The sequence below is a fragment of the Pogoniulus pusillus genome, chromosome 31 (assembly GCF_015220805.1).
Source record: "Pogoniulus pusillus isolate bPogPus1 chromosome 31, bPogPus1.pri, whole genome shotgun sequence".
Lineage (NCBI taxonomy): Eukaryota > Metazoa > Chordata > Aves > Piciformes > Lybiidae > Pogoniulus > Pogoniulus pusillus.
In genome coordinates, this window is record NC_087294.1 from 15,153,560 (window position 1) to 15,175,068 (window position 21,509).

The 21,509-nt window shown below is 52.8% G+C and overlaps 1 protein-coding gene across 5 annotated transcripts in view; it reads left to right on the top strand.

Moving 5' to 3' along the window:
• Positions 1 to 11,845: 11,845 nt before the first annotated feature.
• Positions 11,846 to 21,509, top strand: part of CEP162 (centrosomal protein 162) — a 47,183-nt gene continuing 37,519 nt past the window's right edge. For 2 of the 5 annotated variants that reach the window (XM_064169465.1, XM_064169469.1), the window contains exons 1-3: positions 11,846 to 12,150; positions 13,578 to 13,665; positions 14,688 to 14,792. In XM_064169465.1, the coding sequence (XP_064025535.1) occupies positions 14,733 to 14,792 (60 nt within the window). In that variant the 5' untranslated portion in view covers positions 11,846 to 12,150; positions 13,578 to 13,665; positions 14,688 to 14,732. Of the gene's footprint in view, positions 12,151 to 12,376; positions 12,414 to 13,577; positions 13,666 to 14,687; positions 14,793 to 21,509 lie in introns of those variants that run through there. The other 3 variants (XM_064169466.1, XM_064169467.1, XM_064169470.1) reach the window with 3 other exon arrangements.

Below are 21,509 nucleotides of genomic sequence, written 5' to 3' on the forward strand. Positions count from 1 at the left end.
GGCATCCTGGGCTGGCTCAGGAGCAGTGTGGGCAGCAGGACAAGGGAGGTTCTTCTGCCCCTGTGCTCAGCACTGCTCAGGCCACCCCTGCAGTGCTGTGTCCAGTTCTGGGCCACTCAGTTTAAGAAAGATGTTGAGGTGCTGGAAGGTGTTGAGAGAAGGGCAGCAAGGCTGGGGAGGGGCCTGGAGCACAGCCCTGTGAGGAGAGGCTGAGGGAGCTGGGGGTGTGCAGCCTGCAGCAGAGGAGGCTCAGGGCAGAGCTCATTGCTGCCTGTAGCTGCCTGCAGGGAGGCTGTAGCCAGGTGGGGTTGGGCTCTTCTGTCAGGCAACCAGGGACAGAAGAAGGGGACACAGCCTCAAGTTGTGCCAGGGCAGGTTCAGGCTGGATGTTAGGAGGAAGTTGTTGTCAGAGAGAGTGATTGGCATTGGAATGGGCTGACCAGGGAGGTGGTGGAGTCCCCACCCCTGGAGGTGTTTAAAGGAGACTGCATGAGGCACTTAGTGCCATGGTCTGGGTTAATCAGAAGCCTGTCTCTGTAGCAGAGCTGCTCCAAGCCCCTGAGCATTTTGGTGTCCCTCCTCTGGCCCTGCTCCATCAGCTCCAGGTCCTTCCTGTGCTGAGGGCTCCAGAGCTGGATGCAGCACTGCAGGAGAGGTCTGAGCAGAGCAGAGGACAGTGGCACAATCCCCTCTCCGGCTCTGCTGGCAGAGCTGCTCTGGCTGCAGTTCAGGATGGGCTGCAAGCTCACACTGCCTGCTCATGTCCAGCTTCCCATCCATCAGCACTCCCAAGTCTTTTCACCACAACATCTGTCTGTCTGCAGCCTTCTTGTAGCCCCCTCCAGGCACTGGCAGGCTGCTATTAGGTCTCCCTGGAGCCTCCTATTCCCCAGGCTGAACACCTCCAGCTCCTTCAGCCTGTCCTCATAGCAGGGCAGCTCCAGCCCCCTGATCATCCTCCTGGCCCTTGCCTTTACATCAACTCAGACACTCTCACACCTCATGTAGACAGTGGCACCTAAATCTCTTTAGCACCCCTGCCAAAATCACAGCTTACAATTCTCCTAAGCAAGTGCAGCAGCTCAGCAGGGAAGGTTCATCATAACTAAGGGCTTCATGGAACAGCAACTTCCAGGCTCCCTAACCCATGCAGGCCACACAGCTAAGTGTCTTTTCTTTGAAAACATTGCAGTTTCTTATCACATTAAGCAAATGATCACTTCCCAGAAGCCTGAAACAACAAAGAACCTCCCTGGGTTTGGAAGCCTTAAGCTGGGTATTATTTTCCTGCAGGCAAATGCCAGCAGTTTTCACAGCTTCTTAATATCCCCTGGCTGAGCCCTGGGGCTGCTGCTGTTTATTTCTGCTACCCTTTGGAGCCAAGAGGTGATCAGCAGAGCAGGCAGGCAGAGAAAGGGAAGCCAGGGGAAAGCAGACAGCACAGCCCTCTGAGACTGAGCTTTAAGGACTATTTCAGCCCTCTGACAAGCTGATCTCTTGGTGGCACTTTTGATACTAGGTGGGTGGCAGGCAGACACCAAAGGTTCAGCTGCTGGGAATCTCTCAGCAGTGACCAGGCACAGAGTCACAGGATGTGAAGGGCTGGAAGGGAGCTCCAAAGCTCAGCCAGTCCAAGCCCCCTGCCAGAGCAGCAGCACCCAGAGCAGAGCACACAGAACACATCCAGGCAGCTCTGGAATAGCTCCAGAGAGGGAGACTCCACAGCCCCCCCTGGGCAGCCTCTGCCAGGCTTCTGTCACCTTCACAGGGAAAAAAATCCTACTCAGATTTCACCCCAAAACAAAAGGGTTCAGAGTTTTACTTCCACCTCAGGCTTGGCAGGACTAAACTGATGCTCTCTGCAGTGCTACAAGAGACATGAACAGAAAACAGGACTTTCTTTTTGGTGCTTGCTCTGTACTCTAGGAAAGCAAAGACTCCTCAGACCCCACCTGCAGTCCTGGGGGCAGGTCTGCAGCCCCCAGCACAAGCAGCACATGGAAGTGTTGGAGCCAGTGCAGAGGAGGGCACCAAGATGCTGAGAGGGCTGCAGCAGCTCTGCTCTGAGCACAGGCTGAGAGAGTTGGGGCTGTGCAGCCTGCAGAAGAGAAGGCTTCCAGGAGAGCTTGGAGTGGCCTTGCAGGATCTGAAGTGGACTACAGGGCAGCTGGGGAGGGACTATTGACAAGGCCTTGTCATGGCAAGATGAGGAGGAATGGGTCTGAAGTGGCAGAGGGGAGACTGAAAGTGGCTGTGAGGCAGAAGTTGTTTGCAGTGAGGATGGTGAGACACTGGCACAGGTTGAGGATGGTGAGACACTGGCACAGGTTTCCCAGGGAGGTGTTCAGGACCAGGCTGGATGAGGCCTTGAGCAACCTGTTCTAGTGGGAGGTGTCCCTGCCTATGGCACACTGGGGTTGGAACTGGCTGAGCTTTGAGGTCCCTTCCAACCTAAACCATTCTCTGATCCAACTGGGGTCATTCAGAGGTTTGTAAGAGTCAGCCTGTCCCCTCCACTGGTGCCAGTTAACTCCTGCCAGGGGTTTTGTCACCACATCTGAGCACCAATTGTGGCCATACACACACACAAAGTTATCTGTGTGCACTCTACCTCTTTTTCCCCATGCACTGGGGGGGGAAAGGCTTCTTACACATCCATCTGGGCAGCCCATGCCTGTGAAAGCAGAACCTGCCTAGGCAACAATTCCAGGCCAGGATCTGATTTTGTCCTGTCAGCTTTTCAGACCTGATGCTCAATTCCCTGTGCAGCAATGTAAGGCTGTACCTCACAGCATGGCTTCAAAACAAATACAAAGTGAGGATCAGATTCAGCTTAGGATGAAATCATAATGAGAAAAAGGGGGAAAAAAGGGTAATTGGGATGAAAATTTCACTCTGCCTCTCCTGTCCAAACGTGCACTGCCCCTAGCCAGCTGAAACTGCCATAGAAGCAGCAGGAAGAGGCTGCTGGGTTCACAGGGATATGTCTGCAGCAGACACGAAGGCAGGAAAACTGTGGAACACATTACTGGTTAGAAGGTTAAACCCAAACTCCTGGCAAACCCCTGGCCCATTCCAATGGCAAATCACTCTCTCTGTGAAGAACTTCCTCCTGACACAAGAGTCTGACCCTTTTGCAGCCAGTAGGACAAAATGTGACCTTCTGTCTAGCTGCCACCTCCTGTGGCACCCCCAAAAGCTACCTTCATTTCAGAGGAGGCTGCTGAAAATGCATAGAATCAGAGAATCAGGCAGGGTTGGGAGGGAGCACAAGGAGCAGCCAGTGCCAACCCCCTGCCATGCCCAGGGACACCCTACCCTAGAGCAGGCTGCACACAGCCTCAGCCAGCCTGGCCTCAAACACCTCCAGCCATGGGGCCTCAACCACCTCCCTGGGCAACCCCTGCCAGGCTCTCACCACTCTCCTGCTCAACAACTTCCTCCTCACCTCCAGCCTCACTCTCCCCACCTCCAGCTTTGCTCCATTCCCCCCACTCCTGCCACTCCCTGGCACCCTCAAAAGTCCCTCCCCAGCTTTCTTGGAGCCCTCTTCAAATCCTGCAAGGCCACAAGAAGGTCACCTGGGAGCCTCCTCTGCTCCAGCCTGCACAGCCCCAACTCTTTCAGTCTGTGCCCACAGCAGAGCTGCTGCAGCCTCTGAGCATCCTCCTGGCCCTGCTCTGGACACACTCCAGCATCTCCACAGCTCTCTTGTCCCAGGGGCTCCAGAGATGGATGCAGGACTCCAGGTGGGGTCTCAGCAGAGCAGAGCAGAGGGGGAGAATCCCCTCCCTGGCCCTGCTGGCCACACTTCTGCTGCAGCCCAGGCTCTGGTTGCTCTCTGGGCTGCAAGTGCACACTGCTGGCTCCTGTTGAGCTTCTCCTCCAGCAGCACCCCCAAGTCCCTCTCCTCAGGGCTGCTCTCCAGCCACTCACTGCCCAGCCTGGGTTGGTGCTTGGCATTGCCTCACTCCAGCTGCAGGACCTTGCCCTTGGTCTTGCTGAACCTCCTGAGGTTGCCTTGTGCCCACCTCTGCAGCCTGTGCAGGTCCCTCTGGCTGGATCCCTGCCCTCCAGCCTGGCTGCTGCACCACACAGCTTGGTGTGGGCAGCAAACCTGCTGAGGCTGCATTCAGTGCCACTGTCCATGGCACCCACAAAGGTGTTGAACAAGACTGGTGCCAGGACTGATCTCTGAGGGACTCCACTTGTCACTGCCTGCACTTGGCCATGGACCCAGTTTCTCAGACCTATGCTCTCAGGCTGTTCTCTTGCCCCAGAAATGGTGCTGGCATTTGCCACACTCTGCTTTTTTGGGTGCTTCTCTGTGATGATGCTCCCCTGAATCAGCTTTTCCAGGCAAACACAGATGCCTCTGCTGCTTATTGTACTTCTTAAAGTGTTTTCTTTTCTTTTGAAGGTTTGAGCACAGAGAAAGTTCCTCAGCCTACATTTGGAGAGTGACCCAAGATGTGGGAAAGTTGTTCCATTGCTTATGTTATTTTTTTTCACCCACTTTTGAGTGCTTTGAGGCTACATTTCCCCTGAGTTATGACAGATATTGCCACCCACCTTAGTTCTTCCTGCCTCTGCCCTAACAGAACCTCTTTGTTGTTTTATCTAATCAGATTCAGAGGCCCTGCTAGAGTTGGCTCTCTCAGAGTGTTCAAAGCAGTCCCATTCCTTATTTCCCAGGCTTCAGAAGAACCTAAAAACAACCCAGTGAAAATCTGCAATGCAAAGCTAATAGCCCACGCCAGTGTTAAGCAGCTACACTGTCAGGATCAAGGAGAGATTTCCACAGATCTGGGGAGATCTGAATCAATCAGGACACTTCATTTTCCTTTGCTCAGCTTTCCCACTCCAATCTTGCCTAAGCCACTAAGAATTTGTAATGAAAATATTTATCCTTGTCTTTTTTTTTGTTCCCCCTGGAGCTATGCAGTGCTTCTTCACACAAAGAGGAAAATCCATTATCAAACTGGCTATACACAACAGGGAATGCTCATGGCAGAGGAGGGTTGGAGGTTCAAATGGCTCTGAGGTGCAAGTGAGGTGAGGTGGAGCAGAGCACAAGTTGCGCTCGCAGTGCCCGATGCCAGCTCCTGAGGACTTTCACTGGGCAATAAAGGAGCTGCTGCTGGTGGGTAAGAAGCTCAGTATGAGCCAGCAGTGTGCTCTGGCAGCCCAGAGAGCAACCAGAGCCTGCGCTGCAGCAGGAGCAGTGTGGGCAGCAGGGCTGGGGAGGGATCCTGCCCCTCCATTCTGCTCTGCTGAGACCCCACCTGGAGTACTGCCCCAGCCCCTGGGACAGGAGGGCTGTGGATGTGCTTGAGTGTGTCCAGAGCAGGGCCAGGAAGATGCTCAGAGGCTGCAGAGGAGTTGGACTCGATGATCTCTGAAGGTCTCTTCCAATTCTTAACATCTGTGATCCTGTGAACTGCTTCACATTTGCTGCAACAGCACAGTTTTCTCTGTGATACAAAAGGGTTTACAGCAGTTTTGCACTTCCCCTCTTGCAGAGGAACTGAAAAGATGGCAGCAAAGGCACAACACTAAAGCAATTAAAGCACCTACACAAATGAGCCACAGCGAGAACCCCTTTTAAGAAGCCTTGGACTGGTGCACACCTGCTCACTTCCAGAAGCCAGGAAATGGCCAGCAACATGACAACCCAGCTTCCAAGCCTGCAACTCTGTTCAAAGGATGCTAGTGTGAAGCAGACATAAGGACAGCAACCAGCCCAAGCCTCTGGAGTAATCCAAAACACCAGACAGACCTTAGCTGTGAGCCGGCAGAACAGCTGCACGATGGAAGAGAGCCTTTGGGTGAGAGGCTGAGCTCAGGCCAGGCACTGTAATGCAGTCTGGACCCTGGGAGCTGAGCATCGGTGATGGAGCAACATCAGACCTGCAGTGGAACAGAACTGAAAGCTCTCGCAAAGGACCCCAGGGCTTGCCAAGCCTGCAAGTTTGCACAGACTGCTGCAAAAGTGGGGAGAACCACCCAAACACGGGGACAGTGCAAAACAGAGCCGTGCCTAAAGGCAGGAGCCCTCCAAAGACAGGGACAGTGCAAAACAGAGCCGTGCCTAAAGGCAGGAGCCCTCCAAACACGGGGACAGTGCAAAACAGAGCCGTGCCAAAGGCAGGAGCCCTCCAAAGACAGGGACAGTGCAAAACAGAGCCGTGCCTAAAGGCAGGAGCCCTCCAAACACGGGGACAGTGCAAAACAGAGCCGTGCCAAAGGCAGGAGCCCTCCAAACACGGGGACAGTGCAAAACAGAGCCGTGCCAAAGGCAGGAGCCCTCCAAACACGGGGACAGTGCAAAACAGAGCCGTGCCAAAGGCAGGAGCCCTCCAAAGACAGGGACAGTGCAAAACAGAGCCGTGCCAAAGGCAGGAGTCCTCCAGAGGCAGGGATGGTGTAAAACAGAGCCGTGCCAAAGGCAGGAGCCCTCCAAACACGGGACCAGTGCAAAACAGAGCCGTGCCAAAGGCAGGAGCCCTCCAAAGGCAGGGATGGTGTAAAACAGAGCCGTGCCAAAGGCAGGAGCCCTCCAGTGCCGTCCAACCCGGGCGCGGTGTCTCGCAGGAGCCTGTCCTGCCGGGCACCCTCTCAAGGCAGGAGCTCTTTCAGCGCGGGGATCTTTTTCCCCGGTGGGATCCTCTTTGCCTCCTCTGCTGCTCTATGGATGCTGCTCTAGAAGAGATGTCCATTTGCTATCTTACACCGGGGGCAAAATCCCAGCCGAGCAGCAGCCCGACTCCGGCGCAGGCTTCCACACGGGGCCGGCACACGCGTGGAAAAGCACCACCTTCATGCCGGGTTGGGGGGGAGCTGGAAGCAGCTTTCACACCTTCTCCTCCCCATGGAAAGCCTCTGCAGGGAGAGAAGGAGTCTGGAGTGCTCGGGAGCAGCCTCTAACGCCAGTGAAGCAGCGCCAGCTTGCCTGCGCTCAAGGGCAGCTCCGCATCGCTCCTCTCTGCCCTGCGCAGCGCAGACGCTCGGGGAAGGGTTTGCTCTGCGGTGCGCACAGCGCAAGCAGTTTGGGCTGCAGAGCCGTGCGGGGAAGCAGCGTGGCAGTGGGCACGCACCGAGCAGGCAGCTTCGGCTTCTTCCTGCGCCACTGTTTGTTTGCTTTGCCTTCGGTATGAAACTGTTAACCTTGGAAAAAAACCCACCCTCCCCCCCAGGAACGTGGCTAAATATTTATTATCATAATCTCCTGTTTCACATATTTGCAAGTTCAGTGCTGAAACACTATCTAATGGGATGCCCCAGCCAGAGTGGATGGAGCAGACGTTGTGTTTCTCCTCTTTATTTGATGTCTATTCCCCTCCTGACGTTTGTGGGTGATAAGAATCTGAAATCAGACGTGCGAAAACACAAGGGTGGATACTTTATCCCTTTTAATTTTGGCCATTAATGGCTTGAGCTTCACAGAATCACAGAGTGTCAGGGGCTGGAAGGGACCTCCAAAGCTCAGCCAGGCCAACTCCCCCTGCCAGAGCAGCAGCACCCAGAGCAGAGCACACAGGAACACATCCAGGCAGCTCTGGAATAGCTCCAGAGAGAGAGACTCCACAGCCCCCCTGGGCAGCCTCTGCCAGGCCTCTGTCACCCTCACAGGGAAAACATTTTCAAGTTTCCATGAAACTTCCTCTGCCTCAGCTTCCACCCATTCCACCCTGGCACTGGCATCACCCAGCAGAGCCTGGCTCCAGCCTCCTGCCACTCACCTGCACATCTTTAGAACCACTGCTGAGGTCTCCCCTCAGGCTCCTCCTCTGTCAGCAGCACAGCCCCAGGCTCTGCTCCTAAGGAAGATCTTCCACTGCCCTCGGCATCTTTGTGGCTCTGTGCTGGACTCCCTCAGGCAATTCCCTGAAGCCGTCTTCAGACAGAGCTGGACACAGTATCCTATATGTGGCCTTACCAGGAGGAGGAGAAATTCCCCCTTACCAGAGGGGGAGAAATTGTTGTACTAACATGGGAAATCTTAGATTGTAGCCATTTTGAGGGGGAAAAAAAGAGTGTTAAGTGTACACATACCACACTCACATGAGAAGCCAACAACTAGGGCAGCAAAATCTGCCTGCAGAGGAGTCAACAAAGGCTTCCTACCCATGTCAGCAGTGCCAGAACTTTACCTCCTAGCCCGGGGCTCTGTCCAGCAGGATCCATTTCAAACTCTGTGGCCACCCTTCTGCTTTCATTACTATTGCTGCCCAAACTGCCACGTTCCTGGCTGAAATCCCTGGCCAGCCCTGCTCTCTTGAGTTTTTCCCCAGCTCCACGTTAAAGAGCTCTTGAGAAAACTGCTCCAACTGGTTGGCATTAGAAGGAAATGAAAACCTTTCAAGTGGCTATTGTGCATGTGATTTGAATGCACTGGATGACATTTCAACACCAGGCAATGCCTCCTCCACCACAGTCATCCAGAGTGCTTTGGGTTGTTGGTTTTAGTTTCTGGTGGGGTTTTTTTTCCCTTGCTTTTCCCTTCCCCATATGGGCACCGAAGTTTTCCAGCAGCACTGCTCCCTCTCCACGTTTCTCTAGGCTTTGTGAGAGGCTCTTTGAAGATATTTTCTGCCAACGGAAAAGGCTCCAATGTGCACTGTGCTTTTTTAGCAGCTCGCAGGTCTGAGGCCTTGATGTGATTATTTGATCATGTATGAAGTAACTCCCAGGATCAGAGAGTGAAGTCCTGGGTACTGCTTTGAAGTTCACAGCACAATTTGCATTGGCTTAAATCTGAGCAGCCCCAGACTGACATCCCTTAATGAACTGCCATGCTTCTTGGGCTGCAGCAAGAGCAGTGTGGGCAGCAGGGCAAGGGAGGGGACTCTGCCCCTTGGCTCTGCTCTCCTCAGACCCCACCTGCAGTCCTGGGGGCAGTTCTGCAGCCCCCAGCACAAGCAGGACATGGAACTGTTGGAGGCAGTCCAGAGGAGGCCACCAAGATCCTGAGAGGGCTGCAGCAGCTCTGCTCTGAGCACAGGCTGAGAGAACAACCAGGGACTGGACTGCAGCAAGAGAAGTATGAGCAGGGCCAGGGTGAAGGAAGTGATCCTCCCCCTCTCTGCTCTGCTTTGCTGAGACCCCACCTGGAGTACTGCACCCAATTCTGGAGCCCCTGGGACAAGAGGGCTGTGGAGATGCTGGAGTGTGTCCAGAGCAGGGCCAGGAGGATGCTCAGAGGCTGCAGCAGCTCTGCTGTGAGCACAGCCTGAAAGAGTTGGGGCTGTGCAGGCTGGAGCAGAGGAGGCTCCCAGGTGACCTTCTTGTGGCCTGCCAGGATCTGAAGGGGGCTACAAAAAGCTGGGGAGGGACTTTTTAGGCTCTCAGGGAGTGCCAGGAGTGGGGGGAATGTATCAAAGCAGGAGGTGGGGAGAGTGAGGCTGGAGGTGAGGAGGAAGTTGTTGAGCAGGAGAGTGGTGAGAGCCTGGCAGGGGTTGCCCAGGGAGGTGTTTGAGGCCCCATGGCTGGAGGTGTTTAAGGCCAGGCTGGCTGAGGCTGTGTGCAGCCTGCTCTAGGGTAGGGTGTCCCTGAGCATGGCAGGGGGTTGGCACTGGCTGCTCCTTGTGGTCCCTTCCAACCCTGCCTGATTCTATAAGTCTAAGTGCTGCAGCACCTTTAGCAAACCAAAACTCCTGTAAACCTGGGTGGCAAACACAGAGCTCCTATTTCCCTGCTTCTTTGGGATCTGAATTAGAATTTATAGTTGCATTGAAAAAATAATCTGGGACACATAAGGGCCATGTTGGAAGCATCTCTCAAGCTAACAGGAAATGAGAGACAGGAACAGGACTTCAAACTACTTTCTCACTTGTGATGAGGACTCAATGCTTGCGAAGAAAATTTCCTCTCACTGTCTGCTGTGTGTCCAGCAGACCCAGGGAGGTTCTTCTCCCCCTCTGCTCTGCCTTGCTGAGACCCCATCTTGAGTACTGCCTTCAGTTTTGGGCTCCCCAGTTGAAGAGGGACAGGAATCTGCTGGAGAGGGTCCAACAGAGGGCTGTGAGGATGCTGAGGGGACTGGAGCAGTGCCTGGTGAGGAGAGGCTGAGGGACCTGGGGCTGCTTAGTCTGGAGAAGAGAAGGCTGAGAGGGGATTGAATCAATGTCTGTAACTATCTGAGGGCTGGGGGTCAGGAGTGGGGGGACAGGCTCTGCTCACTGCTGCCTGGGATAGGACAAGCAGCAATGGATGGAAGCTGCAGCACAGCAGGTTCCACTTCAGCTTCTTGAATGTAAGGATCCCAGAGCCTGGCACAGGGTCCTCAGAGAGGCTGTGGAGTCTCCTTCTCTGGAGCCTTTCCAGCCCTGTCTGGATGTGTTCCTGTGTGCCCTGAGCTGGATTGTGTGGTCCTGCTGTGGCAGGGGGGTTGGATTGGATGATCTTTTTGGGTCCCTTCCAACCCCTGACATCTGTGAGCCTGTGACATTAAGACAAAGCTTTTCTCAGAGAGAGTGGTCAGAGGCTGGAATGAGCTGCCCAGGGAGGTGCTGGAGTCACCCAGTCAGGATGTGTTTAAAGGTCGTTTGGATGTGGTGCTTGGGGCTATGGTTTAAGGTGAATCTTGTAGAGTAAGGTCCCCTGGGAGCCTCCTCTGCTCCAGCCTGCACAGACCCAACTCTTTCAGTCTGTGCTCACAGCAGAGCTGCTGCAGCCTCTCAGCATCCTCCTGGCCCTGCTCTGGACACTCTCCAGCATCTCCACAGCCCTCTTGTCCCAGGGGCTCCAGAACTGGATGCAGCACTCCAGGTGGGGTCTCAGCAGAGCAGAGCAGAGGGGGAGAATCCCCTCCCTGGCCCTGCTGGCCACACTGCTGCTGCTGCAGCCCAGGCTCTGGTTGCTCTCTGGGCTGCAAGTGCACACTGCTGGCTCCTGCTGAGCTTCTCCTCCAGCAGCACCCCCAAGTCCCTCTCCTCAGGGCTGCTCTCCAGCCACTCACTGCCCAGCCTGGATTGGTGCTGGGCATTGCCCAGCTGCAGGACCTTGCACTCGGATCTGCCAAATGGCATTTCAAAAGCACAGCAGCTGACATCCGAGGCTGACACAAAGCTTTAGATGGAGACTTCTGTTGTTGCAGAAGCAAGAAAAGGATGGTTTGGGTTCGACTTTTGCAGCAGGGAGAACACCACATTTTTAACTCTTCCCACTTTCATCTCTTCCCATCGTGCTCCACCGAAAAACCGGAGGAAGGACTTCTGGAGCTGCGCTGTCCCTCAGGAACTTGAAGAGAGCTTTTTCGGCTGTAGGTGCCGACGGCGTTAGCTTCGCGACAAGCCCAAGGGTGGTCCTCTGCGTGGCCTGGCATCGCCTCCGAACGGAAAACCAAGCGGGATGCAGCTCCGACGCCCTCCGCGTCCCCCGCAGGCTGCTGCGCAGCGCCCAGGAGCTTGAAGGCAGAAATGCAAGCGGGCAGCCAGCTCGGGAGAAGTGACAGCGGCGGGGAGGGAATGGAGCCACCGCCGGGCTACGAGCTCTCGGTGCCAGCTGCCCGCGGGAAGGTGGCCCGACGGCTTCCAGCCCGTCCCTGCAGGGCGCACGGAGCAGCTCCCGCAACCAGCATCGTCCTCCTGCCGCTCGCAGCCGGCCGGGGGCAGGTGCGCGGGCGAGCCCCACGGGCTGCAGCGGGAGCGGCGGCCGCGGACGGCTGCTTTATCCTGGCGTGACCTCTCATGGCGGAGGCGGTGAGCTGCGGCACTGCACCGCCCTGCCCCCGGCACAGCGCTCCGCCAGCGCTGCACGCCCGCCGGCCACCAGGCGGCGCCACTGCGAGCGCCCGCAGCCCGCTGCGCGTCACCGACTGCCACTTCCGCCCCCGCGCGGGGCAGGCCGGGGCCCGGGCCGGGAGAGGCCTCCTGTGCCGCGGCGGCGATGGCGGCTGGGGACGGCTCCCGCCTCCTGCCCCCGCTGCCCGCTGCGTGTCCCCTCTGCCCGGTGCGTGTCCCCGCTGCCCGCTGCGTGTCCCCTCTGCCCGGTGCGTGTCCCCGGGCGCGGCAGAGCGGCGGTTGGGCGCGATCGCGTGGCGCCTCGGCGCGGTGGGTTCGGCGGGCGGTACGGTGGCCGGGAGGGTTCCCTAGGCAACCGCGCCGCCAGCGCGGAGTGCCCGCGGCTCCGCGCGTCCGTGCAGCCCAGGTACGTGCTCGGTGCGCGGAGGCGAGGCACTGCAGCGATCTCCCTCCTCTCTCGGGAGCATGCCTGGAGGCTGAGAGCCCAGCTCTGTCCCCCCGCTCGGCCTGGCGGTGCCCCATGGGGGTCTGCCCTCCTGCCGTCTCGGAGGCCGCGCACAGCCCGGGGTCGTCGCCCTCGGCAGCAGTCGCTAGGCCCGGGGTGGGTGGAGAGAAGGGGGCTGGAGGAGAGCGGAGGAGGAGCAGATCGCGTCTGGTTCCGGCGCTGGGGTGATTAAAAGCTTACATGAAATGCGTTAGGCTGCCTGCGCTGTACTTCACCCTGCGGTTAAGCCTTCTCCTCCCCAAACTTCTGCGCTGTTATAATCCAGAAACAGGCTTCTTTGGTTTATGTCCAGAGTCGTAAGACTCTCAATTCTAAAGGTACAGCTGTAAAGGATGTTTGCTAAGGGTAATGTTTGGCTGTGAGCTTCTGTTCTGGAAAGTGCCAGTGGCATCCTGGCCTGGCTCAGGAGCAGTGTGGGCAGCAGGAGCAGGACAGTCCTGCCCCTGGGCTCAGCACTGCTCAGACCACCCCTTGAGTGCTGTGTCCAGTTCTGGGCTACTCAATTCAAGAGAGATGTTGAGGTGCTGGAAGGTGTTTGGAGAAGGGCAGCAAGGCTGAGGAGGGGCCTGGAACACAGCCCTGTGAGGAGAGGCTGAGGGAGCTGGGGGTGTGCAGCCTGCAGCAGAGGAGGCTCAGGGCAGAGCTCATTGCTGCCTGCAGCTGCCTGCAGGGAGGCTGTAGCCAGATGGGGTTGGGCTCTGCTGCCAGGCACCCAGCAACAGAACAAGCTGACACAGCCTCAAGCTGTGCCAGGGCAGGTTCAGGCTGGATGTTAGGAGGAAGTTGGCAGAGAGAGTGATTGGCATTGGAATGGGCTGCCCAAGGAGGTGGTGGAGTGGCTGTGCCTGGAGGTGTTTAAGAGGAGGCTGCATGAGGCACTTGGTGCCAGGGGTTAGTTAATCAGAAGGTGTTAGGTGCTAGGTTGGGCTCGATGATCTCGAAGGTCTTGTCCAACCTGGTTAATTCTGTGAGTCTCTAAAAAAAAACCAAAAAACTATAGTCAGTCTTTACAAAAGGTAGAAAGAAGTGCAGGCAATGGCAGGAGAAGCAGTTTGCTTTTCTGGCAAGGCTGGGATTGGCTGAAGTATTTGGCAGGGCCAGTAAGCTGTTCAGGCATCTGATGCTTAGCATCTCGTGTTCTTTGATGAGCAAGTATAAAAGGAGACAGGATTATGTGTGTCAGGAGAGGCTGCATTCATAATCTTCTTACCATGTTTGCAGAGCTGTTGTCCAACTGCTTGCATAAGGATATCTCATGGAATTCAAAGGCTGAGCAGTCTGCTGTAACTTCTCTTCCCCCCCCATTTTTTGTTTGTTTTAACTGCCAGAGCCCAAGTGTCAAGTGGTCTGTGGGTGAATAAGGAGTGAAAGCAGGAAGCAGTTGTCACAACTCACCTGTCAAAAGCAATTTGCTGGGTAGGTAACAGTCCTTGTGTGGTGGGAGGATTCCATAGTGGGAGAAGTTTTATTTGCTGGTAAAAACGTTCTTGCAAATGTTTAGCCATTTTTATGTGTCCATAGCACTCTGCAACCTGGAAGATGCTTGGTGAGTTTGATGCTGCTCTCCATATGGAGCTTGGAAGGTAGCCACATGTGTTGAGCTGCATGATGTACAAGAGCCTTGCAGCATCTGGAGTGTGGGGCATATTTTATACCTAAGAGGTCAACACAGACTTTTGGGAATGGGAGTAGGGGGCCAAGTGTCATTTGCTTTCTGTTCCAGGGCAGATCAAATCAAATCTCCTCAAGCTAAAAAGACTTTCATGTATTTGTTGTTTACTGAGTCCTGAGCAGAGCAGAGATGATGAAATTGAGACTTACCATGTCACAGGTCTCCAGTTTTGGAAAAGAAGCATAGAAATTAACTAAAAGCCCTTAAAGTAGATCACAGAATCACAGAATGTCAGAGGCTGGAAGGGACCTCCAGAGATCATCCAGCCCAACCCCCCTGCCAAAGCAGCATCACTCAGGGTGGTTCATGCAGGAAGGCATCCAGGTGGGTTTTGAATGTCTCCAGAGAAGGAAACTCCACAGCCTGTCTGGGCAGCCTGCTCCAGGGCTCTGTCACTCTCACTGTGAAGAATTTTCTCATCACAACATCAGGGGCTGGAAGGGACTTCAAAAGATCACCTCTAGTTCAGGGGGTAGTATTACTGCGGTGAATTCATGTTTGATCAGTGACAAAACTGCGGGTAGCAAAGGCAGCTGCCTTGTGAAGAGCCATGTCAAGATGAGGAAAAGAACTGCATTTATCCCTGTAAGTTTAAATGCTGAAGTTATTGTTCAGGAAATCAGTGTTTTGCTTGTAAGGTGTTTGGGTAACTCATGCCCAGCCAAATCTCCCTGCTGATAGCTGTCTGTGAAAGCAGCAAATGGCTAAGATTTAGCCTGTAATTTTACAGTGCTTTGCATTGACTTTGGGTTCTTTTTAATGTTAGCTTTTCAGCTCAGCTCTTTGGAAGGTGACCATTCACTTGCAGATCATGGCCCATCGATTTTCAGAAGAAGAATTAGATGAGCAGTTTGAGGAGTTTCTGAAAGAGGTATGTTTCACTTCCCTTGTCTCTGCTAGACTAGAGGGGGAAATTGAGTGGCAAGTGCAAGGTGCAGTTGTGCTTTGGTGACATAATTCATGTGGCTGTCTTATGTCTCTTTCTTTGCAAGGGCTTAAGTTCACTGCTAAACTTAATTCATACTATTTTTGCTATATTGAGACCAAGAGAAGGGGATTGTGATTAAATCTTTTGGCACTGCTAGATTGTACCTTCAGAAGGAGCCTTTGCTTGATTTTTTTTGTTTAACTGGGTGTGTTGTGTAGTAACAGAACCTCAAAACTGACACCTAATTGAAAGTGAGATCATTTTTTTCTTCTATGTAGGCACAAGCTACATATTAAGAATTTCCTTCATTCTTTTATGCAATACCTAATTTCACTGAATTCTATTTTAAAACTCTTGTACTGAAAAGAAATTAAAAGAATCCCAATGAAAAGAAATAATGTTGGAGTGATTGGGAGGTTTCCATTTGACTCATGTTAGGAGTGATTGGGAGATTTTTGTTTGATTCATGTCAAGAGTGGGAGGTTTTCATTTGGTTCATGTTGGATTGATTGGGAGATTTTCCTTTGATTCATGTTGGAGTGATTGGAAGCTTTCCCTTTGATTCGTGTTGAGTGGTTGGGAGATTTCCCTTTGGTTCATGTTAGAAGTGATTGGGAGATTTCCCTTTGGTTCATGTTGAAGTGATTGGGAGATTTCCCTTTGGTTCATGTTGAAGTGATTGGGAGATTTCCCTTTGGTTCATGTTGAAGTGATTGGGAGATTTCCCTTTGGTTCATGTTGAAGTGATTGGGAGATTTCCCTTTGGCTCATGTTGAAGTGATTGGGAGATTTCCCTTTGGCTCATGTTGAAGTGATTGGGAGATTTCCCTTTGGCTCATGTTGAAGTGATTGGGAGATTTCCCTTTGGTCCATGTTAGAAGTGATTGGGAGATTTCCATTTAGTTCATGTTAGAAGTGATTGGGAGATTTCCCTTTGGTTCATGTTGAAGTGATTGGGAGATTTTCCTTTGATTCATTTTGGAGTGATTGGGAGATTTTCCTTTGATTCCTTTCATTCCCCATGGTGCTTGATGATTTTGAGTACAGCCAAAGTCATGCAAGTCTGTGGGTTGTGATTTAAGTTAAGCATTATTGAATGGGGTCAAAATCTCCCAACTTTAGGTGTGTTTTTTCATTGGATATAGACCTCTAGTCCCAGGATTTGCCCTCTGGTCTGTCAGGCACTCAGTATGCTGAGCTTTCTTGTAGCCCCTTTAAGATACTGAAAGGTCACAATAAGGTCACCTTGGAGCCTTCTCCTCTCCAGACTGAGCAGCCGCTTAAAGGTAGAACAACTAACTTAAAGGTAGATCCCAAGCTTCAATTTGTTTGTGCAGTGGAGTTAACATTCTTGAATTCATTGCAGTTATTGTCAGTAAAAATAGAAAATTAGGCTCTGCATGTCTGTCAAGACTTCTTTGCTTGCTATTGTTGCAAAGGAAGTTGCTCTTGGGGAAAAGAAGGGAGGTTTATTCTTCTGTCAGAACTCTGCCTATGATTGCTTCTAGCATTTTGTTCCTCATTTGACATGCTCTTCTTACTCCTCAGCTGTTGCCCACACTGCCATTGCTTGAGTTAGGGGGGAAACAATCTCCAATTGAATTATTCTGAGTGGGTTATGGCATGCTCCAGAAAATGCAGATTTAACAACTTGTGTCTTGCTTTGAAATGATAAAAAGCAATTAGAAGTGTTTAAGCTTTCTCAGACACATACAATGCAAATCCAGGCATGAAAAATATGCTCTCTTATTGCCTTTTTAATGCTTTGCCAGATAGATATTTGAAGTGCATTAGAAGGGCTGTGGTTAGTAGGTCAGGAGAGGTTCCCCTACTCTACTTCGCCCTGGTGAGGCCGTATCTGGAATACTGTCCAGTGCTGGGCTCCTAAGTTCAGGAAGGACAGAAAACTGCTTGGAAGAGTCCAGCACAGAGCCACAAAGATGACTAAGGCAATGGAACATCTCTCTTGTGGGGAGAGGCTGAGGGAGCTGGGGCTGTGCTGCTTGGAGAGAAGGAGCCTGAGAAGTGGCCTCAGGAATGGCTATCAATATGTGCAGGGCAGTGTCAGGAGCACAGAGCTGGGCGCAGCTCAGTGATGCCCAGTGAAAGGACAAGGGGCAGTGGGTGCACTGGAGGGGAGTGGGAGGTTCTACATGAACATAATGGAGAACTTTTTCACTGTGAGAGTGCCAGAGGCCTGGAGCAGGCTGCCCAGAGAGGCTGTGGAGTCTCCTCTGAAGGAGGTTAAAACCCACTCATATGCATTCCTGTGTGACATACTTTAGGTGATCCTGCTTTGGCAGGGGGGTTGGCCTAGGTGATCTTTAAAGGTCCTTTCCAACCCCTAACATTCTGTGACTCTCTGATACAGACCCAAGTAAGAATAATATCTCCTCTGTTACTTTATATCATAGAATCAAGCAGGCAGGAAGAGACCTCTCAGCTCACCCAGTCCAACCTAGCACCCAGCCCTGGCCAATCAACCAGACCATGGCACTAAGTGCCTCAGCCAGGCTTGGCTTCAACACCTCCAGCCACGGCCACTCCACCACCTCCCTGGGCAGCCCATTCCAATGCCAATCACTCTCTCTGCCAACAACTTCCTTGTAACATCCAGCCTAGACCTGCCCTGGCACAGCTTGAGACTCTGTCCCCTTCTTCTGTCCCTGGCAGCAGAGCCCAACTCCACCTGGCTACAAGCCTCCCTTCAGGGAGCTGCAGCCAGCAATGAGCTCTGCCCTGAGCCTCCTCTGCTGCAGGCTGCACCCCCCCAGCTCCCTCAGCCTCTCCTCACAGGGCTGAGCTCCAGGTAGACTACATCCCCAGCCTGCCCCACACTCACTGTAAGAGCATTAGCTCTTATGTCCCTCCTCCTGCTTTGCTTTTTCATTACAAGTGTGCAGCCTTTTAATGTTAGAAGGAGGAGAAGCTGTTGTGCTCTGCTGGTTGAAACTGCTATGCTGGTGGTGTTTGTGTTGAGATTTTGCCATTTCCTCCCCATCATTAAAAGCTTTATGGGCTTGAGGAAGATTTAATGTTGCTCAAGCAAATCTGTCAGAGAAGAAATGGAGCAGGATGATTTTTCCTTTTTAAATTCCCATACTGTGTCCCATTGTGTGCTTGCAATTAAAACATAACGAAGTGAAAAGTCTGTGTACACAGTTGGATGATGCAGGATGATGAGGATTAAACTAAAGCCTTCTGGCATGTGCACTGGGATTTCAAATCTGTCAGTGAAAAGCCTTTTCTAGGCTTTTGTCATTATACAGGAGGAAAGAGAGCTGTGTGATAATTACTGCATGCAGGAGAGGTCTTTTTGGGATCGCTCTGCCTGGTTCAGCTTATTCCCACCCTCTTACCAGAATGGCCTGTCATCATCCCTGATTCTTCCCTTCTTCCTCCATTGTCTGTGTGCCTGTGATCCTTCCTCTGCTCACCACCAGTATCTTGCTTCCCCTATTGTCACTTTAATGTCCCTTAAATATCATCTGTCATATTGATGTAGCTCTAGCTTTTCAGCCTTGGCTGTGAAGTTGCCTTGGGACATGCAACCTGAGGAGCTCTTTCTGATTCATTGTGCTTCTATTAATGGCTTTTTTTGACGAGGCTTCAAGCAAAGCAAAGTTAGGAAAAAGCCATTGACTGCTCCTGGTGTTCTAGGCTGACTTTTGTTCTACTTGATATCCATGGACAGCTGAGAAGAAAGCCCTTCAGAAGGGAAGGCTGTGCCATCTTCCCTAGAAAATCCGTAGGAATGCTGGTTTGCACTGAAAATATAACTTGGAGTAGACTTCCCTCCTGGTTTTGCTGGGACAGACTCACAGGGCAGCTGCTAGCAGTTTTGAGTGTGCCAGGGCAGCTGACTTGACTCTGTCCCCTTGTTCTGTCCCTGGCTGCCCGGCAGCAGAGCCCAACCCCATCTGGCTACAGCCTCCGTGCAGGGAGCTGCAAGCAGCAATGAGCTCTGCCCTGAGCCTCCTCTGCTGCAGGCTGCACACCCCCAGCTGCCTCATGCAGAACTTGATGGAGCCTGTGAAATACAATGCAAAGCAGTACTTAGTGTCCAGCAGTCAGAATGGTGTGGAATGAGCTGGTTTAGCCACTTGAAAACGGGTCCAGCCTGAAGCAGAAGCCCACCTGGTTTGAGAGCACAACTTGTGCAAGCCTCTGGCTGCCAGGCAGCTCCACAAAGCCAACTCCTGAGCCACTTCATAGCCATCTGCTGCCCTGCCCTGGCTTCACACAGGCAGGATTTCAGCTGGTGCTGAGTGAAGCTACTTTAAACTTAGTTACAAATGGAGGCAGAGTTTTAGGCACTCTGGCACAAGAGTGTCAATGAGATTTGAGCTTTGTTCCATCTTTACCTTGTTAGGGAGTCTCAAGACCTTTCCTCCAGGCTCATTCGAGGCTTCCCAAAAGCTTCCACAGACTTACCCCTAGAATCTTTGCAGCTTCACCAGCGAGCAGAATGCAGCAGCTAAACAGAGAGCAGCTCATCCCCTGTAAGGAGGCCAACCCAGCACCCATGGGTGATGTCAGAGCAAGCAAACACTGAGCCTAGCTGTGTGGAACCGGGGGGCCAGCAGGCCCCCCGGCCTTTGAGATCCTCCACCAGGCACCCAGTGTGCACCAGGGGCACTCACCAGTCCCGACGGGAGGAGGATCCCTCTGCCCAGATGGGCAAACTTGGGGCTGCTGCCTCTGCTGGGGCCCATTAAATAGGGGAGGGGGCAGGGAGGGCAAAGTGGTTGCACCTGGGGAGGGGAGGAGACTCCAACAGCACCCAGATTGAAAAGGGAGTGGGCAGGGAGGGCAAAGTGGTGACACCTGGGGAGGGGAGGAGACTCGACAGCACCCAGCTGCTCTGGGTTTAGGGGAAGATGTGGTGCAGACTACAGCCTCCTTTCAGGGTGCTGCAGGCAGCCATGAGCTCTGCCCTGAGCCTCCTCTGCTGCAGGCTGCACACCCCCAGCTCCCTCAGCCTCTCCTCACAGGGCTGTGCTCCAGGCCCCTCCCCAGCCTTGCTGCCCTGCTCCAAACACCTTCCAGCACCTCAACAGCTCTCCTGAACTGAGGAGCCCAGAACTGGACACAGCACTCCAGGGGTGGCCTGAGCAGTGCTGAGCACAGGGGCAGAAGAACCTCCCTTGTCCTGCTGCCCACACTGCTGCTGAGCCAGCCCAGGATGCCATTGGCTCTGCTGCCCACCTGGGCACTGCTGCCTCATCTTCAGCTCCCTCTCTGCCTGGCTGCTCTCCAGCCACGCTGTTGATTGGATAGGGCTGGGTGATAGGCTGGACTGGATGAGCCTGAAGGTGGCTGCCAACCTGGTTGATGCTATGATTCTATGTAGTTGTCCCTGTCCTTAAAACTCTTTTGGCTTTTAAATGGAGACCAAAGAACCAGCACTGGTTTGTTGCTTTTCTGTTTTATCAGTGTTTTCTGAGTGCTGAAAGACTCCTCTATAGCAAAGGAAGAAATCAGTGCCACTTACTGGTATTGTAAAGCCATTACTGATCCAAAGAGTGCATAGTTTGGACTGAACCATCTCAGAAGTCTTTCCCACCCTGGTTAATTCTGTGATTCTGAGTCAGTGGATCTATTTATTTAATTTTAAGGGAATTAAAAAAAAAGTAGTAGAAGAAGAATCTGTAAGTTTCAGCACTGAGACAACAAACATCTCCAGGAAAAATTAACACAAGTATGTTTTGTGTCTACATCTCTTTCCCAGCTGCTGCAGCTTTGCTGTCTGCAGCTGACAAGATGCCTCCACCTAGAAAGTTTCCAGAACTTGAGAACCACCTGGGGGAGTTTCAGTTTCTTTAGTTATAGGACTCCAAGGACTGCAAGCATCATTTGAAGTTCTGCCTGCAGAGCAGAGCATACTATGAGTCATAAATGAACCAGCAAGTGATAGCAGAGCTTGCATCAAGCACCTGTCAGTGGTTGTAGCTAGCAGGAGGCAGTGCAACCTTTGGGGCCAGTGGCAGCAGTGCTGGTGACTAGTGCAAGGAAGTTGTTATTTATAGGACACTATCAAGGATGTAAAGCTGGTTTGTTCTGTGTCACTGAGCCAGCCCACAGAAACTGCAGTACCTTCTGTTGTCTAGCACTTTCCTAACTTATTGAAGTGCATTGTAGTAAAGTGCAAGCCTCAGAGCTCTTTAATTTCCTTTCTCAGACTGATAGACATTCAGTTTTCTCCAGTGGAATGTGAGCTTTAAAGACTGTTGGTCAGAGATATTAAGAAGAATGTTATTTTCTTGTTTCTTCAGTGGGTAATTGGCATTTGATTGGTGAATGTTCATGTTAGGCCCATGCAGATGGAAGCATGATATAGCAAAGGAAGATTCTATGGTAGTGCTTTTAATGCATTAGGGACTGGGCAGGGGCTGCACAGGCTTGTTCTAATAAAGCATCCTCTTATGTTTTACATGTTAAGTCACAGAGTCATAGAATGGGCTGGGTTGGAAAGGACCTGCAAAGCTCATCCAGTCCAACCCTCTCTGCACTCAGCAGGCACATCCTCAACTAGAGCAGGTTGCCCACAGCCCTCTCCAGCCTCACCTCAAATACCACAGAATTAACCAGGTTGGATAAGACCTCTAAGATCATCGAGTCTAAGGGATGGGGCCACAACCACCTCCCTGAGCAACCTCT